At 37.0% G+C, this 20,574-nt stretch overlaps 1 protein-coding gene across 2 annotated transcripts in view; it reads left to right on the forward strand.

Moving 5' to 3' along the window:
- LOC120426315 (pseudouridylate synthase RPUSD2-like) overlaps positions 1–20,574 on the forward strand; it is a 358,154-nt gene that overhangs the window by 303,297 nt on the left and 34,283 nt on the right. Inside the window, exon 6 of one of the 2 annotated variants that reach the window (XM_052707797.1) lies at positions 1,274–1,361. The exons of the other annotated variant lie outside the window; for it this stretch is intronic. Within the exon in view, the coding sequence (XP_052563757.1) occupies positions 1,274–1,361 (88 nt within the window). The remainder of the gene's footprint in view (positions 1–1,273; positions 1,362–20,574) is intronic. 2 annotated transcript variants of the gene reach the window in all.

The following is a 20,574-nucleotide window of genomic DNA, read 5'->3' on the forward strand; positions in this document are numbered from 1 at the left end:
TATTTAATTTGTTTTATTCCAGAGTATTGTCCCAAAAAAATATCAAAATTCTATAACCCTAATCACACTTTAAAGTTAAATTTAAAGGTTTACGATTCTTTCTGGTGACCCAAACAGACTTTAATGGCCTACTTGAAACATAAAATGTTATTGAAGAAACTGGTGCTAATTAAGTTCATGAATCAGCATCGAATTCGAACTACGTTAATTCTAGAGCAACACTTTAAAAGGGCACAGGTAACTTTTTAACAAAACTCGCAGTGTTAATAGATTTGCTGGGAGGGCCAGCCATTGATTTACGTTTCGTGTTTTGTGAAAAAGTTACCTGTTGGCTCGAAATTTGCTGTAAAAATTCTTATACGCCCTTTCTTGTGTTGTTAATATTTCTTTTTCTGATAAATAATTTCATTGGAATAAATAGGGAAAAATTGTTTTAGTGATTTATTTCAAAATCTCTCCTCTTCATTACGTTAATTCCTGCCTAGATTTTACACATTATATCAAATCCCAAACTTGACTACTCACTAAATATAATTAAAACACTGTACAAATTACACGTCTTTTTTAACTCGCAAAAAGTTTACTTTATGTTTCCCCTCAACCCTCCAACCCCGTTTTATCTCATTCGTGTTATCTCTTTTATTTACACTCTTTATTTCTTTTATATTCCTTCTCTCTTCATTCGGCTCTCCCGCTTCGAATTGTCGCTCGAAATCGGCAATCGATTCGCGTTTGCCTTAACCGCTCTCTATATCTGTGTTTTTGTTGACGCACACAAACAAAACCAACCAATAAACGCACACACACGCGCGCCGCGTAACGAATGTTGAATGTTGTTGTGTGTGTGCTGCTGATGCTGCCGCCGCCGCTGACTTGACATAAACAATAAACAAAACAAAAACAACTGTACTGACGGTTATGGTGTGCGTGTGCGTGTCTAAACATCAAATGCAACGTATTAAAATGAAAATAAAAACAAAAAACAACCATGTTGACCTTGGCACTTATGATATTTGTTTACATATTGTGTAAATAAACCTAAAATCAAACAACAAAACAATGCACACCATCGGTGGGGACCGAATGCGCGCGGCAAACTCACTGTTGATCACCTCCTGCCAAAACAAAAATTAAACCGATTGGAAAAAACAAAAACTTGTGACGGAAACAACCTTGTGCAACAACTGTGTAACTTACACTATCGAAATAAAAATCAAACAAAAACAAACCTTCACGGAACCGATGATGCACGCAAAACCTACAAATCAAACAGGCACGAGACGCCCGTTCTAGATCATCCCATCAATATAATCTATGTTGACAACGATCTCGTTGTGCTGGACAAACCCTGCTCGTTGCCGGTGAGTAGTAGCTGCTGACACACACGCACCCACATCGTGGTTCCATTTCCTACCTCTTTCTCTATCTCTCTCTGCGTGACCTTATCCCCTAAGTCATCCTTCCCCTAGTCCCGAAAGTCTCCAAAAGAACCCCCACGAAGGACATGTCACTTGAAGCAGTGTCACATGGCGGTACTTTCACCTTCGTTTGTGTGTACCTCTGTTTGAAGCATCATCGCCGGTAAACCGGACACAGCGGTTACCCTTTGTTTTCCCGCTCATCGGATCATCTTCACAGACACATTACTTCCTCGCTGTGGAAGGACCCTTCCGCTGAATACTTCCAGTAGAGTTGACTAACGAGCCTGAAGGTCTTTCTGTGTACGAAAGAAATCTTCAAATTTGCATGAGATTTGTGTGCCCGGTAATCGCGTGTCTGACGGTAGAGAAGAACGCAAAGCTGCTCAGAGTGTTAAGGTAGTGTTAGTAATTCTCTCCGTAGCGATGCAACGAGAACAAGGAAGAGAGACTCAATCAGCATCTCGTCATCTCATCGGCGGAAAATAGACGTGTTTAAGCATGGTGAAAATCTCACCAGAACTCTCAACAATCATCAATCAGTAAACGATATTTTTAGACTCTCACTGTTATTTCAAGATAAATATGGGGATAAGGAACGAACGGGATGAACTGTTTGTTTATACTTTTCATAATTTGATGAAATTGTTGTCTTCTTATACTAAAATTGTTGAACTTACGGAACCAACCCTGAAGTAATTTGATTATAAAAAATTGTCGAATTGTATTGTAAATGGGTAATTCTCTACCAACTCACACAAAATCGGGAAAAGTTGACTCCGAAGGGAGATTTGTGTGATCACGAATCCGAGGTCCGTTTTTTGATATCTCGTGCTGGAGGGACGGTACGAAACCATTTTTTAACATGCGAAAAAAGGCATGATTTTCAATAATTTGCAGCCTGAAATGGTGATGAGATGAAAATTGGTGTCAAAGGGACTTTTATGTAAATTTGGACGCCCGATTTGATGGTGTACTCAAAATTCCAAAAAAATCTAGTTTTCATCGAAAAAACATGAAGAGAATTGAAAACTTTGCCATTTTATGTAATATAACTGTATTTTTTTTGGAACGTGACATTTTAATGGAAATTTATTTTCACTTTTGGAACAAAAAAAAATCATTTTAAAATTTTGTTTTTTTTACTTGGTGTGGTTATTTTTTAGAATGTATCAATTTCTTCCTCAGTTATAAGTAGAACTCTTTGATGAAGATTGTTCCATTTCTGGTTGAAAAGTTAGATTATCACAAAAACATGAAAGCAAATATTTATTTTTGATAAAGTTATTATTCGGTTTATAAGTTTTTTTTTCATACTAAAAAATCGATTCTATAAGAATCAAGGGATGATTCCCTAAAAAAATTTAATAATAAAACTTTCTTCTAAGACAAAATGCTAACTTCTAGCCTCTCGCCTCTCAAATCTCAACATACCCCCATCATCAACCATGCTTCGGATATCTTAACAAGGGAAAACTCAACCAGCAGAAAAAAAAATATTGCAAAAGCAATTTAGATCCCTCAGATTCCATGCGATGGGTCGCGCTCACTGGCTTGCAAGCTAGTCTGGCTGTTATTTAGAATAACAGATGCGATATTAATATCCTGAATTTAAAAATAATATCCCCCGAAATGGATTGGCGCCGAAGTGGAAAAAAATGTGTAGAGTGAAAAAATGCGTGCTTTTCGGATCGAGTTGTCGTCCTTGGAAAAGGGCTCCATAATGCACCCCGAGCAGAATGTTGCTATGAGAAGATAACACGACTTGTAAAAATTTATTAAGCATTGTTTTCTTAATGGATTTGTTTTTTTTATTATTTTAAAACTGACTTCATGAAAAAACTTAAACCAGATCCATACTCAACACTCATATTAGACAAAAAGATATGAATTCACATTTTTTTACGATTCAATTACGATTTATGAAAATCATTATTTTATTTTTTTTATCAAGATATTTCAAAAGTTACTTTTCCAACAATATTATGACCGTGAATTTCTCATAAAAAGTTTGATATAAATAAAGTTATAGCTAGCAGAATGTTGCTGTGGGAAGATGCCTGTATTATCAAGAAATGTTATCTGAATAGATTCGATCTTTTTATTTTATTTGACTTCATGAGTAATTTGAATTTGATTTATACTCTATACTGATTTTACACAAAAAACGTTACTTAATCCACCTTTAGGTGGTTGGTGCCTTCCTCATATTCATAAAGTCAATACATTCAGTAAAAATAGCAACATGTTTAACAAATCAACTTTATTACTCATTTCTTTTGATAAGATTCACAGACCTTAAATATTTCTGGCTCATCGGCAAGGTCCACTACCTCCAAAAAGTGTATAAATAACATTTTTGCAATTCCGTCGTGAAACTACATACTTTTCCTGTCATTCTTGAACGACGAAATAGCCTACTTTTCTGTACCAAAAATAACAGAATCGAATAGCAACATTTTTCAAAATAAATGCTGAAAAGTTCTACTTTTCAGCACTGAAATGGGTGCTGAAAAGTTGAACTTTTCAGCACTTGTTTCGAAAAGTAACACTTTTCAACATTTTTTTGATTTAAACGATTTATTGACAAAATACATGAAAATTTGACTTCAAATTTCACTCAGTGTGTGTTTTTTGGAATTGCAAAAAATGTTGTATGGAACTCGTTGCAAAACTTGATTTTTTCAGCACTCTTCGTATTTATCCAACTCGGTGAACCTCGTTGGATAAATGTACGACTCGTGCTGAAAAAATACACTTTTTGCAACTTGTTGCATAAACTACTATTAAGTGCTAATAACTTTTGGTTGGGTTGTCAGATCCTCGATGTTTTAGGCTCATTTGGAAGGTCTTTCCATTATCTAACTAACGACAGATCACATGATGGACCCGGACATCATTTTCATTGAAATATCTGAGATCCGGCCTCCAAAAAGTGTATAAATAACACTTAAGTGCTCATAACTTTTAATAGGGTTGTCAGATCTTCAATGTTATGGACTCATTGGAAAGGTCTTTATAATACCTTTCTTAAAATGTCTAACATGTTAGGTTTTCCTGCAAAAACCACCATTTTTACAATCTTCCGGACATTCGCCAAAATCAGTTTTTTAGCAAAACTTTTGAAGTACTTCACTAAACTTGCTGATTTTAAACAGAGACCTATGGGACCCCAAGACGGATCTGGAGATAATCGAGTGACAATTTTTTTGTCCACCCGCCTACACACATCCACACTGACATTTGCTCAGAACATGATTCTGAGTCGATATGTATACGTGAAGGTGGGTCTACGAGATCAAACTAATAAGTTTATTTTTCGAGTGATTTTATAGCCTTTCCTCAGTAAGGTGAGGAAAGCAAAAGATACAGATAAAAACATTCATGAGCTTAAATAAAACAATTCAACTAATTTATACAAATTGTGTTCGTAAAGTTTCACTAAGCTTGTTTTTTCATTTGCGATTAGGGAAAATCATTGATTTAATAAAAAATATCAAAAAATGTGATTTAACAACACAATATTGACAGCTCAATAGGGTGACCAGAAAAAATGATCCCCTGCTCCACAAGCGGAAACGGTTTTTTGGTGAGCATCTGTACAAATTTTGAGCGTAATTGGGTAAGATTAACCCATTGATACCTGAGCCAAAAGTTGGTGAAAAACATGTTTTTCATGCATAAATGACTTTTTAAAATCGCTAATAACTTTTTAGGATCGAGTTTTACAGCTTTGGTAAGTTGTACAAAGATGTAGAGCATTAAATTTTCTATAAAAATCTCATTTTTGGGAATATTTGGATGAGAGTAGCGCACCGTGCAGAACAAACCGTAAGAAACTCGGGGTTTCCATACATTTTTTCGATTTTTACCATACAAACTTCATCTCCGGGTATCAATGGGTAAATGATGACCGAATTTGCTCATATTTGCCTTAAAGTTCTAAGCTAGGTTATGGAACGATATTTAGCTTTTGGAGCGAGGTTTAAAAAAAAAAAACCATATTCTGGGCACCCTACTGCTCAAATTGAAGAATTGTTCAAGCCATGTTCCAGGAACTGTCATGAACAAATACTGTTATATTAATACATTTAAAAAAGAATATTTTTGCTTTTTTATCACAGTTCCTATTGAGTCTAAAGTACAGGAGTACAATTCTCATAAAAAGGCTAGTTATAAATACATTTTAACAAATTGTGTTCTTGAAGCCTCCAAACTTTTGCTCGGGTACCCCAGCTGAACCTTCAACCAAAAAAAAAGCTGATCGCTCTCTCTCTCTCTCGCTGGGTTTGCCAAATCTGGCGTTTCTAAATGAAGGGAAAATACACCCCGGGAAGAGCATCATATAAAATATGATTTGTTGCCATTTGGGCGTCGTGCTGGGGGTGGGGCAGGAGTTTGAAACTTTTTCCCCGATGCCTGCAATATTTCACCGGCGAACTCACAAATACACATGGGCACACCTCATAGGAGGGGGCCCCCGGGAAAAAGTTTAGGCATTTTTGAAAGGGCACCCCCCTACATTTGGGTTGTGGTTTCGTTTTCGGCTAGTGAAGTTGATCGCTCGCCCGCCGGCGGCTGCAAAGTTTCAACGAATTTTATTTTGCCAGCTGTCGGAGCAGCAGTGCAACATTGAGAGCTTTCAAAGTTTTCGCCTAAAATATGTTGGAAACGGTTTTTTTCGTTCGACTTGTTTCTGACTCTGATTTTGGCTTGAGAAAAAGCAAAACGCTCCCCCCCGGCAGCCAGTAAAATGTGTGAAAAATTGGGGGCTTGCTTTAGAAGGAAAAGTTACGCAGCTTTTTTCTTTTTGTTTTTTTTTTGGAGTTTGGCTGCATTCTTTATTTTGATGGGTTGAAGGTCGTTCAAAGTTTGATTTGATGGAAAGCTCGGTGTATAAAATTTGAATCTTCAGAAAGATTGTTTGAAAAGTTTGGGCTTGGAAAAGTAGGAGTTTTAGGAATTATTTTTATTCGTAAACATTAATTTAAAAAGATTCAATTTTCAAGATCAAAAAGAGCAACAAAATTTCTGTTTGCAGATTTACAATCTAATGCAAAGAGTCCCTCTGATTTGCTAATTTAGCTTCTTTAAGACCCAGATCATCGACCTTCATTGTCGAGACTCGTAACTTACCGCAAAGGTCAACCCCCAAAATTTGCATCATACACACAAAACCCCTTGTGCGCTATCGGGGAACCTCTTTGGCCAAATCGAGTGTGCCGGTCATATTTTCCCCAGGATAATCGTTCCGATTACAACCCAGACTCTGGAGCCGACAGAGAGGTCAATTCTCCCCCTGCTAACACAACACCATCGGCCGGCTGATTCTGGGAAATCTCATTTCGGAAAACCAAACTTCCCGGAAACGGCCCCCGAAAACGGGGAAAAGGACCACGGCAAACAAGTAAATCCCATAAATTCCGAGCTCCCTAAGCCGACTGGCAGCCGAAATTTATGGTGCACCTTGTTAGCTGTTTTGGGGGCCGGTTCTCCTCTCCTCCCACCCCCTCTAGATACATTCATGTACAAACAATTCACTCCCAAAGTGGACGCCTGGAGTAGGGCTGACTGACCAAAGTGGCCGATTTTTGGCGACCGAGGCGGAAGAGTTGATGATGGCCGGGTGGCAATTGACAGACCGGGTTTGGGACCGTCTCATGGTTTCGGAAGTTGTGGGTTTTTGGACGGTCTTTGGTGCCAAAGGAATCCGGTCATTTTGGCGATGATAGAAAGGTGGGGTTGAACATATTGCAAAAAAAAAGTTTTTCTTTTGAATTCCAAAAAATATAAATCAAATGGTGTCATCTTTAGAAAAAAAAAGTTTTGAGTAGTTCTCTACATTTTCGCAAATTATATCACAATTTTTTAATTTGCATTATTTTGTAATTTTCAATGTTTAAAAATGAAACATTTTTAATATTTTCATATTTTTTTCCATGGAAATAATTTTAAAATTTGGTCCAAAATATTAAATAAAGAAAATTATAAATTGTTCGACTTTTTCAAAAGTTATGCTTGATTTCGAATTTTTGAATTTATTTTTATTGAACTGATCAAATTTTAACATCAGTTCAGGATTTAAAATTGAAAATCGAACAAATATTTTCCGAGATATGTGAGGATGTAACCCAGAAACTTATTGAACAATTTTTAAAGTCTTAGAGAGAAGTTTGTAATAAATTTTCTGACCTTTTCAGAAGTATAATTTCGGAGGTGCTTTTAAAGTGCAAAAAAGTTGTTTTTGAATGCAAATTCAATTCGTTTTTTGATAATAATTTAAAACATTTTTTTTTCTTAAATTTAAATACAGTCCAAACTTGTTAATCCGAAAGCCTATGAAAAAAATCTCTGCGGATCACCAAAAAATAAATTTAATCCAAGATGGTGGCCAAATGGAAGTTTCACATGAAATGAAGTCAGTTTTAAGTTAAATTGAGTTGACTAGAATTAAAATTGAGTCAACTTCAAATAAAATGGAGTCAACATCAAATGAAAAGGAGTCAATTTGAAAATAAATGGAGTAAATTTTAAATAAAATAAAGTCATTTTCAAATTAAATTAAGTTTATTTCAAATGAAATGGAGTCAACTTTATGTAAATTGGAATTGATTTCTAATGAAATGGTGTTAATTTTAAATTAAATTGAGTCAATGTTAAATTAAATGAAGTTGAAATGAAATGGTGTAAATTCCAAAAAACAATGGAGTCAATTTTATTTTTGGCGTCAATTTTAAATACATAAATGGAAATTAATTTCAAATAAAATGAAGTCGATTTCAAAATAAATGGAGTCAATTACAAATTAAATGAAGTCAATTTCAAATAAAATGAGGCCAGTTTCTAATGAAAATAAATCGGAATTATTTTCAAATTAAACGAAGTTAAATTGAAATAAAATGGAGTCAATTTCAAGTAAAATCGAAATTGTTTTCAAATGAATTGGTGTAAAATTCAAATTTAACGGAGTCAATTTCAAATTAAATGGAGTCAATTTCAAATTAAATTGAGTCAACTTTAAATGAAATGGTGTCAATCTTAAATAAAATTGAGTCAAATAAAATCGAGATAATTTCAAATGAAATGGAGTTAATTCAAAATAAAATTAAGCAAATTTCAATTAAAACTGAGTCGACCTATGAAGTAATCATAGATCAAACTGATTTTAAGACCACCCCGTAGAAAATGTCCTTCGCCGGGGAATCCTTCCGAAAATCATCGTCAACACGCCCCCGCACAATGCCTCATTTTCGCTTATTGGATCCGCCAGCATCGAACGTGGTCACACTTGTTCGAACCGATTCCAGCGTTCCCAGTGCACCTCTTCGAGGCCTGGAAACGAGGCCACATTCAGATAAGGTCCAACGACCGCCGTGGCGTTGTCGTCACCGTCAAAAGCCGAGCGGAAAAAGTGAGATTACCATCCCGTTGCCTTTTCACGACTTTTCACGTATAACAATGGTCGTCCTCTCGAGGTTTTGGTCAATTTATTACTTGACAACTGATTAGGATCGTCGAACGGTTCGTCAGCGCGCACAAAGTCAACATTATCTAGCGGCAATTTCCAGCACCGTTCAGAGTACCGCGACTGAAATGACTTTCGAGAAAAGGGGGTTTGATCGTAATAGCGAACCGCGGTATCGAAAATTCAAATTAATTCCAAGCAATTCCGAGCGCTCGTTATAACATCATCGGAAGTTCAGCTAGTGCTAAGCTTGCCGACGTTACAGTTCCTGCTAGTTAATCGGAGGAATTTGGCAGTTGTTGAATGCCACTTTTCGTATATTAGAAATAGCTGGTTGGGTCGAACCAAATTTGAGAAGTGAGTTAATCCAAACAAACTCAGTGAGTCGGCCTGAACGAACTGAGTGAGTCAAACAAAATTTGAGAAGTGAGTCAGCCCAAAAAACTGAGTGAGTTGACTCAAACAAACTGACTGAGTCGACCTAAGTGTCGAACTAAGTGAGTCGATCTAAACGAACTGTGTGAGTCAAAGAAACTAATTTGAGAAGTGAGTCGACTCAAACAGACTGAGTGAGTTGACTGCAACGAATTGAGTGAGTCGACACAAGCAAGCTCAGCAAGTCGACTCATACAAACTCAGTTAGTCGACTTAAATTTGACAAGTGAGTCTTACCAAATAAAATGAGTGAATAGACTTCATCAAATTAAGTGAGCTGACTCAAGCAACATTGGTGGGTCGGTTTAAATGAACTGAATGAGTCGAACCAAATTTGAGAAGTGAGTCAATAAAAAAAACTTAGGGAGTAGCGTGGTTCACGTTTCTATGAAAAAGACAAAAGTTGTTATTTTGTCTTGCATCAACCGGAATTTCGTTCTTTTTTGTCCCCAGAAGCGTTCCTGAAAATTTGAACCCATTTGGTAAGGTCTAGGAGCTCCAGTTTTAATTTGAAATTTATATGGGATTTTGATTTATTTTCCATGGGAAACTATCTTTTTTTACATTGTATTAGGATTTTTTTTTTATAAATCGATGAAATGACTTGATTCTTATAGTAGAAGATAGGTTTTGAACTGGGGAACAACTTTGTAGAACATACCAACATGCTAGGAAGTGACCCTTTAAAGATACAGATACTTTTAGATGGTGGCTTTTGAAGGGGCTTTACTGTGTGGGCCACCATCTAAAAGTATCTGTATCTTTAAAGGGTCACTTCCTAGCATGTTGGTATGTTCTACAAAGTTGTTCCCCAGTTCAAAACCTGTCTTCTACTATAAGAATCAAGTCATTTCATCGATTTATAAAAAAAAATCCTAATACAATGTAAAAAAAGATGGTTTCCCATGGAAAATAAATCAAAATCCCATATAAATTTCAAATTGAAACTGGAGCTCCTAGACCTTACCAAATGGGCTCAAATTTTCAGGAATGCTTCTGGGGACATAAAAGAACGAAATTCCGGTTGATGCAAGACAAAATAACAACTTTTGTCTTTTTCATAGAAACGTGAACCACGCTATTAGGGAGTCGAACCAAATTTGAGAAGTAAGTCAATCCAAATAAAGTGTGGGATTCCTGTTAAACAAACTGAGTGAGTCGACTCAAATATGCTCAGTGAGTCGTTCTAAGCGAACTGAATGAGTTGACTCAAACAAACTGGGTGAATCGATTTTAATGAATTGAGTGAGTTGCAAATTGTAAAAATTTTAAAAGGTTTCAACTGCGTACGAAATGGAGTCAATTTCAAGTGAAATGAAGTAAATTTATGATGATATTTCGTCAATTTCTAATCTAATCTAATCTCTATTGATATTTCGTCAATTTCGATCAGAAAAGAGACAACCTTAAGGGGTTACATACATGTAGAAAATTGCAAAATTACATAACTCAAAAAACTTACTTTAAACACTTAAAAGATGAATTTCAATCACTCTTTAATATTACATGAAGATATTTCATGAATAAAATAAGTAAGAGACGAATTAGGCTCAAAATTTTGGCATGCGTTAAGCGAACTGTCAAACTTTCTGTTCGTTTTGCTCTAAACACCGAGTTGATTAACGGGTGCAACGATATCTCGAGATGGGATGGACCAAATTAGCTGAAATTTAAGGTGAATTCTCTCAAGACATATCTCGTGGGCATGACGAAGCACGAATTTTGAATTTTGCTTTTTAAACAAATAGGTACAAAAATCAAAAACTGACTTTTTTTACATGAAAAACAAAAAAAGCATCTTTTTTTTCAACAATTTTTTTGAAAATCGGGCACACAAAATTGGCTTAACGATTCTTCATCCAAATTTTGAGCCGATTTGGACAAAGCAGTGTTAAGATATTGTGGCACCCGTTTTTTGAAACTGTTAATTTCAAATACCTATATCTCGGCATTGATACATCCAAATGTTTTCAAATTTGTTTTGTTAATAAATAAAAATGTATTTTTTGATGCCCTGAAAACAGATTTAAAAAAAGTTGAAGTGTATACTCATACCAACATCTATTTTTTTGCCGATTTACATGTATGTAACCCCTTAAGTGAAATTTCTAATGAAATGGCGTCATATACATAATAAATGAAGTTAATTTCAAACAAAATAAAGTGAATTTAAAATGAATGAAATGAAATGTAGTCAACTGATTTTGGATTTGAGTCAATATACAATAAAATGAAGACCAAATTAATGGAGTCATTTTCAAATTAAATGAAGTCGATTTAAAAGAAATCAATTGTTTGTGTAATGGAGTCAGACTCAAACGAAATGGAGTCAATTTCAGATAAAATGGATTTGACTAAAAATAAAATGGAGTCAACTTCAAATGAAATGGAGTCAATTTGAAATTAAATGGAGTCAATTTGAAATTAAATGGAGTCAATAACATAAGTTATGGAATCAATTTCAAATGCAATGAAAGTACATTTCAATTAAAATGGAGTCAGTTTTTTTCAAACTGGAAATATAATGAATGAAATTAAATTTAGTCAACTGATTTTGGAAAGGAGTAAATACAAAAAAATTAAGACTATTTCAAATAAATGGAGTCAATTTAAAATTAAATGAAGTCGATTTAAAAGAAATCACTTGTTTATGGAATGGAGTCAGACTTAAACGAAATGGAGTCAATTTAAAAAAAATGGATTTGACTACAAATAAAATGGAGTCTACTTCAAATGAAATGGAGTCAATTTGAAATTAAATGATGTCAATAACATAAGTTATGGAATCAATTTCAAATGCAATGAAGTCAATATCAAATGAAATGAAAGTACATTTCAAATAAAATGGAGTCAGTTTTTTAAAACCGGAGTCAATAAAAAAAGAAAGCTTGTTCAAATGAAACAGAGTTAATTTCAAATTAGATGGAATCAATATAAAAAATGGAGTCGATTTAAAAACAAAAATGATTATTGAATGGAGTCAGTTTCAAACGAAATTAAGTCAATTTCAATTTCAAATTGGAATCTACTTAAAATGAAATTGAGTCAATTTCAAACGAAATGGATGGAGTCAACTTCATATGAAATGGAGTCAATTTCGAATAAAACGGAAAAAATCAAATATAATTAGGTCAATTTCAAATGAAATGGAGTCAATATCAAACGAAATAAAAAAAAAACAGTTCAAGTCATTTCCAAATAACTTGAAGTCAATTTCCAAAGAAATTGAGTCAATTTTTAATAAAAGGGAATAAATTTCAAATTGAGTGAAATAAATTTTAAATTATTTATTTTTTATACATTTTCAAGCAATATTTCTTATTTTCATATCTAAGAACAATTGCCAAATGTATCCCCGCTATACACACATAATATTACTACACGCAAATGCTAAACGCAAACGTCCCCCAACGGCACCATATCGTCGACGTTCATCCTTCCTACTAACCGTAAAGCCTTTATCCTCGCCATCAAGCCAAATCGTTTGCGATGGCGTGAAACTAGTGATGAAAATCTGCTTTTGCTGCCAGCCTGCCTGACTGAATATCCTTTCCGCATTTGCCGAGAACGTAGTTCCGTGACTTTTGGGAATTTAGACTCGGGACTCCCCATCTCCCCACGATTCCGTGACGACAAAGGCTGATGGCGTGGAACTATAATAGCCGCCATGCCAACTAGGAACCATGTTGGCTCTAGACGTGGTCTAGGTCGCCCCTTCGGGGCCGCGTGTGGATTATTTAACGGATTCGGGGTTCCGCTGATGTTACAGTGGCAATCGCGCGAATCATGTGGATCGCTGGGAGCTGAAACAACACAAAATGCGCGCGCGAATCGCTTTGTGGCCTGGTGCGGAATGTGTTACGGAATTTAACCGAGGGGGAGGTGTGAAATTGACGCGAGTGAAATTATTTATTGATTCGAGGTTGTTTGGGAAGGATCGGGGTTGGGGGGGCTAAGTGATGACAATCAATAATGTGGCGAAATTGTTGATTCATTAGATGTTTCCAATTATGGCCAGGAATCTCAAATCAACGCAATTCCAACCAGTCAGCTACAATAATAGTATTTTTAAAATTGTTTCATCAAGCTGAAGGCATTTTGATATGCTAAATTTATCAAAATAAAAATAATTATAAGATGAAGTTTCAAATCATGCAATCGTCCCGCCCGTGTGGATCAATCGGACCGCGCACTGGACTCACAATCCAGAGGTCGCTGGTTCGAATCCCGCGGCGGGCGCTCTAAAATTCTTTGTGTAAATATGGGTATTCGGCGCCGTCGCTCCGTGCCATACTTTCATACACTTAGGAGCCCAGGGCGGCGAAGTCCTTGTAGATAAAAGGAAGACACTAGTGGTTGGTACTAGCAATGGTGGCCGACAGCTATAAAGTCAACTTCGTTTTTTTTTTCAAATCATGCAAAAAAGAATCGTATTTCTAATAATAAACTGCGGTTGATTTCCTCGAAGCCAATCATTCCAAAATCCATCCCTCAAAGTCTCTCGTACTCCACCGCAGCCAAGTGACAGCACATTCAAACCCAATCAATCATTTCGCTTGATTCGCTCGCAGAAATCCACTTCAGCGAAGCATCACAAATTGCATCATCCTCAAACAATGATTTACTATTTATTCGTTCATGCTCTCCGTTCAGCGTCTTCTGACTGCATTCCTGGGAAAGAACAGTTGAAAGCATCGGAGATATTTCCCAGAAGACTCAACTCGAAAGTTGAGCAATGCTGCCACTTCGCGCAGCGAAAACTTTTTCCATCACTCACGCAGAACAGATGCAACAGAAAAAAACGGCATAAAAATGCAAAGAAGACAAACTCTTATTTCTTGCTTCGAGGACCATTTAAAGTAGACTCGTCCAAGTTCTTGTCCGAGCGTTTCCGGGAATCGTTTCGCGTTGGGCGGGGAGGGGGAAGAAAACTCTCTGTGCAACAGCTCCGGAAAATCCATTTTAAAATCCGCCACATTCGTTAAATTTATTTGTTACCCGAGAACGCGTCGTCGTCGTCGGGGCCGCCACCGTTCAGGCTTTGGATTCTTCGAGGAGATCCAACCCCGAGAGGACGAGGAAAATTTCCTCTTCCGTATCCGTCCAGAAGGGGGCACCATTTCACCAGTTTTATTATTGTACTTTGCTGTTTCGGATTTACATAATGCCTTGTGCAGTTTCTTTTTTTCAGTCTGTCTTTACCGAAATCGGAAGCTGGAAAGATTGGTTATTTTCATTGCCCGTGGCATCTTGCCGCTGCTTGCCGTCCACTTCTTGGGGCGAAATCGGATTTCTGGCTCCGAAGCAGAAGTACAGTGGCCTAGGGCATTCTGCTCTAGCAACGAGACCATTGGCATGCCAAATGTTCTGTCTTGCTTCGGAACGAAATTCATCTTTCGTTCGATTATTGGAAGCTGCCTCAGTGATTGCCTTTCACGGACGGGCTTTGTGTGGCTTGTTACGTTGACAAATGGAACAGATTAGATTTGGGTTACAATGGTGTCAACAAACATTCATGACCAAAACGTTATGCAATTAGTTTTCAGCACGAATCGTACATTTATCCAACGAGGCTCTGACGAGCTAGATAAATACGTCGAGGGCTGGAAAAATTCAGTTTTGCAACGAGTTGCATTCAAGGAATGTTTGGTACGGTATGTCCAGGTCCACGCATCCTTCCTCGCCTGTGTTTTCTGTGCAACGTTATCCACAGAATCCTCTTTGCGGTAAAAACAACGCAAAGAGGACTACATCGATCCTTGTTAGAAAGTATTAATTTGATTAAGTTAGAGAAAATACCCCCTCCTGATACAACTTTAACATTCCAACGCCCAAGGCTCCAAAAAAATGGAACGGTAACTTCCACTCGCTGGTTCTCGGGAATAACTCACCCAATCAAGACAATTCTTTTTTCCAGTGATTTGTTAGGATGTCTAGTTGATCCTAGAACTTTACAGAACTCAATTTGATTAAATCTTAATTTTTGCGATCGAAAACATCGTTCCAACTTTTTTTTCGCGTTTAAAAAAAAATCGCCAAAGATTCCGCGGATGCTGTCATTTAAAAAAAGTTGGAACGATGTTTTCGGTCGCAGAAATTAAAGAGTTATTCAAATTAAGTTCTGCAAAATTTTAGGATCAGCTAGACATTCTTACAAATCCCTGGAAACAAGAATCGTCCCGATTGGTTGAGTAATGCCTGAGAACCAGCGAGTTAAAGTTACCGTTCCAGCTTTTTTGGGAGGCTTGTGCGTCCGTGTAAGTTGGACATGCATTGGGCGTTCCAGTGTTAAGGGAGCAAACCGAGATTAAGTAAAAAAATCGGGAAATTTGCCCCGACCCCTTTTCGATTTGCGTGAAACTTTGTCCTAAGGGGTAACTTTTGTACATGATCGCGAATCCGAGGTCCTTTTTTGATGATATCTCGTGACGGAGGGGCGGTATGACCCCTTTCATTTTTGAACATGCGAAAAAAGAGTTGTTTTTCAATAACTTGCAGCCTGAAAAGGTGATGAGATGGAAATTTGGTGTACAAAGGACTTTTATTTAAAATTGGACGCCTTCTCAGAATTCCGAAAAAAGTATTTTCCATCAAAAACCATCAACACTAAAAAAAATTTTCAAAAGCTCTGGCATTTTCCGTTTTTCAACTGTATTTTGTTTTTTGAACATGTCATTTTAAGGGAAATTTAATGTTCTTTTCGAATCTACCCAGAAGGGTAATTTTTTCACATAAACAAAATGTTTTCATTTTAAAATTTCATGTTTTATCTATCTTTGCAGGGTTATTTTTTAGAGTGTAACAATGCTGTACAAAGTTGTAGCGCATACAATTACAAAAACCATCACGAAGTATCGCGATTTTACAAAGAATATGTTTTGCATAAGTTGCGTTTTGTGTTTCTCTTTATTTCGACGTCCGTGTCCGTCGCGGATGACTATGAACAGCCATGACTTATGACAACCAACTTTTTCACTTTCTTTTGATGAAAAATACGTTTTTACGGAATTTTGAGTACGCCATCAGATCGGGCGTCCCATTTTACATAAAAGTCCCTTGGACGCCAAATTTTCATCTCATCTCCTTTTAAAGCTGCAAATTATTGAAAAATATGTATTTTTTGTTGAAAATGGAAAGGGCCGTACCGCCACTCCGTCAAGTAAGTAAGTGCCCAAGTAACAATTTAAGAACATTTTTAGTCACAGTAATCAACACGAAACCAACAAAAACACTAGCACTCCGCGGGACATTTTTTTCCAATCTCGAAAAGTCTAATTCTGGCCCGGATGCGTCGTGTCGATTTTGCGTATCGGAGAGGTTATGCAACAGGCCGTCAGGGCAGTTCTCAAGAACATCCTTATCAGCAAGATCCACACCCAGACGAATCAACTGACCGAAACTTTCCGTCTTTCGAAAGACTTCTGGCTCTGATAGACTCTTCCGTAGTCACGGGAACGGCGGCCATATTGATGAAGATAACATAATTTTGGCCATGCATTCTAAATGGCGAAATTGGCTTGCACTTGACCGCGTAGACCTTGCTGAAGTTGCTAATCACTTCGTCCACGCTAGATCCAGTAATTATCGAAATATTTTACCTGATTCCCGGGGTTTTGAACTTTAGTGATCGGTTCTTGTCACTAAACTGACTGACTATACGAATATTTAGTGATTTGACAGATCAAGTTCAAAGACTCTTGAATTATGCTTTCATTAAACGGAGAAGTTTTAGTTCAGTTTTAAGGCAGTTTTGGTAATGTAAAATGGTCTTAAAAATAACCTTTCTGGGATAACTTCAAGTCATACAACGAGGAGTGACATAAAACTATGCGTCATGCTTCTAAAGTTCTCTTGAAGATATTTTTAAGAGATTTCTATCGTGAATCTTGAAAGTTTTGTTCAATATTATCACAACACCGAGTAGCAAATTTTAAATCTTTTATAAAACCTGCTAAGAAGTAGAAGCATTTTGCTTGTTATTTAGGTGTAAAAATAATATGCACCCCCTAAAGAAAACTGTGATTTCTCAACCATTACAGCATTACTGTGGAAGAATGTTGTTCAATATTCTAAAACAACTACTATTCTTCGTCATCCATGTGAGTCTTTAAAAATCTCAAAATTGCTCGAAAATATCAAATGTCTAAAAACATTTTTGATTAATTTCAAACAACCATGCAGGGCAAAATGCACTACAACAATGGGACAAAATGCACCACAACATGGGGCAAAATGCACCGGGTAAAAGCAGTCACCACTAGATGACACCGATGTTTTCACAAGGAGCTTCACAGCGGTGCGTTTTGCCCCGACCACGCTTTTTTGCAGAAAATTCAATTAAAAAAAGTATTTGTTCATGTTTTTGGACTCATCTATGTACAGAAAAATGAAGATTATGGCAAAAACTATAACCTCAACACTTACAATAACAATAAATGTTTTTTTATATTGTCAAAAAATCATAATGAAAGTTCAATGAAAGTTAGATGAAAACACAAAATTTTTAAGTTTGGCAAATAACTTAAGCTGTTTTCATACCACGATGCTAAAAAGCAGGGGGTGCATTTTGCCCCGGGGTGCATATTACCCCCTCTCCCCCTACAGCAATTCCCTAAGAAAACAGCATGATCAGAGCTGAAAATGTCAGGGGTCCTGACGCGAAAATCGGCGACGCATACACGATTTTTTCAGATCCATTCACTGAACCGCAAAACCGTGACATAAACAAACCTGACTCAGTCGTGAGTGCCCTAGCTCACTGAGCAGCTGGTTTGGAAACATTTTGCTGAGCATGATTCGAAAAAAAAGTTCTCCGAGTGGGCTCAAAATTTTTCTAGGGGTTCTTTAGTAAAAAAGTAAATCTTTCCCAGTTCCTGAGGGGAACACCCTTGAAGAGTATCGGGGCCGGCATTTACAAAGCGGATTCAGTGGCAGTTTTATTCTCAACTTAATGTTAACATGTTAAGGTTAATGTTAACATTCCATAGGTCGCCTCCCTAAGGTGTCGTGATAAGGTCCAGTTTGTGACGATACATTACCTTCCCTTTACTAAGCAATCGATTCCAGAAGGGAAAAGATCACCAGTTGTGTTAGTCCGAGCCGGGATTTGAACCCCGATCTACCGCTTACGAGGCGGAAGCGTTACCACTGGGCTACGTGGCTCGGTCAGTCTAGGGGTTCTTTGGCCAAATAAATTAGACCCGTATTTTTATGTTTGGACATTACGGTGACCTACGCCGTGTTAGGGTGATCAGAAAAATGGGCATTTTCGCCATTTTTCGCAAAAACCACTTCTTTCAAAAAATCATATTTCCGCGCCATTCAATCCGATTTTAGTTGTCGCAAAAGATAGGTGATTAGTTTGGCTGTTTGGGAATAAATAGTAAGAAGTTTCAAAAAGCTTAACATTTGAAAAAGTCGTATACAAACATAAAATGCTGTTTTGAAGGTCTCGGGACCAAAGAGCTTATGTCTGAAAATATTTTTACCTGATTCCTCGGAAAATTATACATAACATATCAAAAAACCGTGAAGTTGTGTTTTCAATTTTCTGAGATACGATATAAAAAAAAATAAAAACGCGCAAAAATGGGAAAATGACGAAAACGACAAAAAAAAACGACTTTTTTCACTAAAACTGCGATACCTTGAAAATTTCAGCAATGACCTATACATGTTACGGTACCAAAATTTTTGTAATTGAAATACGCAATTTGTGGTACACTAATATTTCATCTCTAAAATTTTCAAGTTATTGTAGTTTTAGTAAAAAAAGTCGTTTTGGCCGTTTTCGTCATTTTCCCATTTTTGTGCGTGGCGCGTTGAAAAATCCAGTTAATTTTCCGAGGAATCAGGTAAATATATTATCAGACATAGGTTCTTTGGTCCGAGGCCTTCAAAACAGCATTTTAAGTTTTCATACGACCTTTTCAAAAGTTAAGCTAGATTTTTGAAACTTTTTACTATTTTTCCCAAACAGCCAAACTCATCACCTTTCTTTTGCGTCTAAGACAGCTAAAATCGGATTGAATGGCGCGGAGATATGATTGTTTGTAAAAAAGTAGGTTTTGCGAAAAATGACGAAAATTGCCATTTTTCGGACCACCCTAACACGGCGTAGGTCACCCTAATGGCCAAACGAAAAAATACGGTTCTAATTATTTCGGCCAAGGAACTCCCAGAACTTTTTTTTTCGAATCATGCTGTTTTCGTGGGGAATTGCTGCCCTTTGATTAAAGGAAAATAAATTTCCTTTAATCAAAGGGCATCTCAAATATCTGATGTTCATTTCGAAATGTTCTTATGGGACCATCCATAAACCACGTGGACACTTTAGGGGGGGGGGGGGGGTTTGGTGATTGTCCACGATCCATACAAAAAAGTTTTTTTTTTGTATGGACAATTGTCCACGAGGGGGGGGGGGGGGGGGTAAAAGATTCCCAAAAAAGTGTACACGTGGTTTGTGGATGGTCCCTATCCAGATATCAACCAACCACTTCCACCGCAATTGATTGTCGAACAATTCCGCAAATCTATTCCAAACCAAATAGACATTGTTTATCCCGCCCAAATCCCTTCCCCCACCGCCGGATGCTCACCTGCCGTGCATTAAAGTTGAACTCCTGAGGAAATCGGCAAGAGAAAGTTTTCCACTGCTTTTCCCGTTTTGCATTTGTTTATCTATACATGTGAAGCATCAGATAAGCTAAAACTTTTCCCCAACGGGACTTGTTTCGACTTGATTGGATAAAATTAATAGGCGATCGCTTGCGGCAATTGGGACATTCATGAGCGATTGCGATTTTGTCTTGCGAAGGAAAAGCGGAAAAACCGAATTACAGAATTTGTGACATTTGGGTTGATTGAATCGTCGTCATTTTGGCGGAAATTTTCAGGGTAGGGGGGAAGGGGAGGAAAAGCAAAATGGCGGATAATTACCTTCAGGGGAAATATCGTAACGACAAATCAATTTGGTTGCAGCAGTTGAATGGTTTTGTTTTGGTTTGAAATGCCAAAATGATTCCTCCCGCTGATGGATTGACGGCATGCGATTGCGGGTGTGTCTGCATCGGAATTGCTGTTTCGACTGCAGCTATGCGGTATGTGTTGCACGTGGAATGCTCCAGCAGAAACTATGTTTCGGCACGTGAAAACCGCTAACGATTACATGCCTTCATTGAAATTACGATGATTGAATGTTGGGTTGTCAGAGAAGGGATTGAAATTTGATATGTAAAGCTAGATAATTTTGAAATG

Source organism: Culex pipiens, chromosome 2 (genome assembly GCF_016801865.2).
Source record: "Culex pipiens pallens isolate TS chromosome 2, TS_CPP_V2, whole genome shotgun sequence".
Classification (NCBI taxonomy): domain Eukaryota; kingdom Metazoa; phylum Arthropoda; class Insecta; order Diptera; family Culicidae; genus Culex; species Culex pipiens.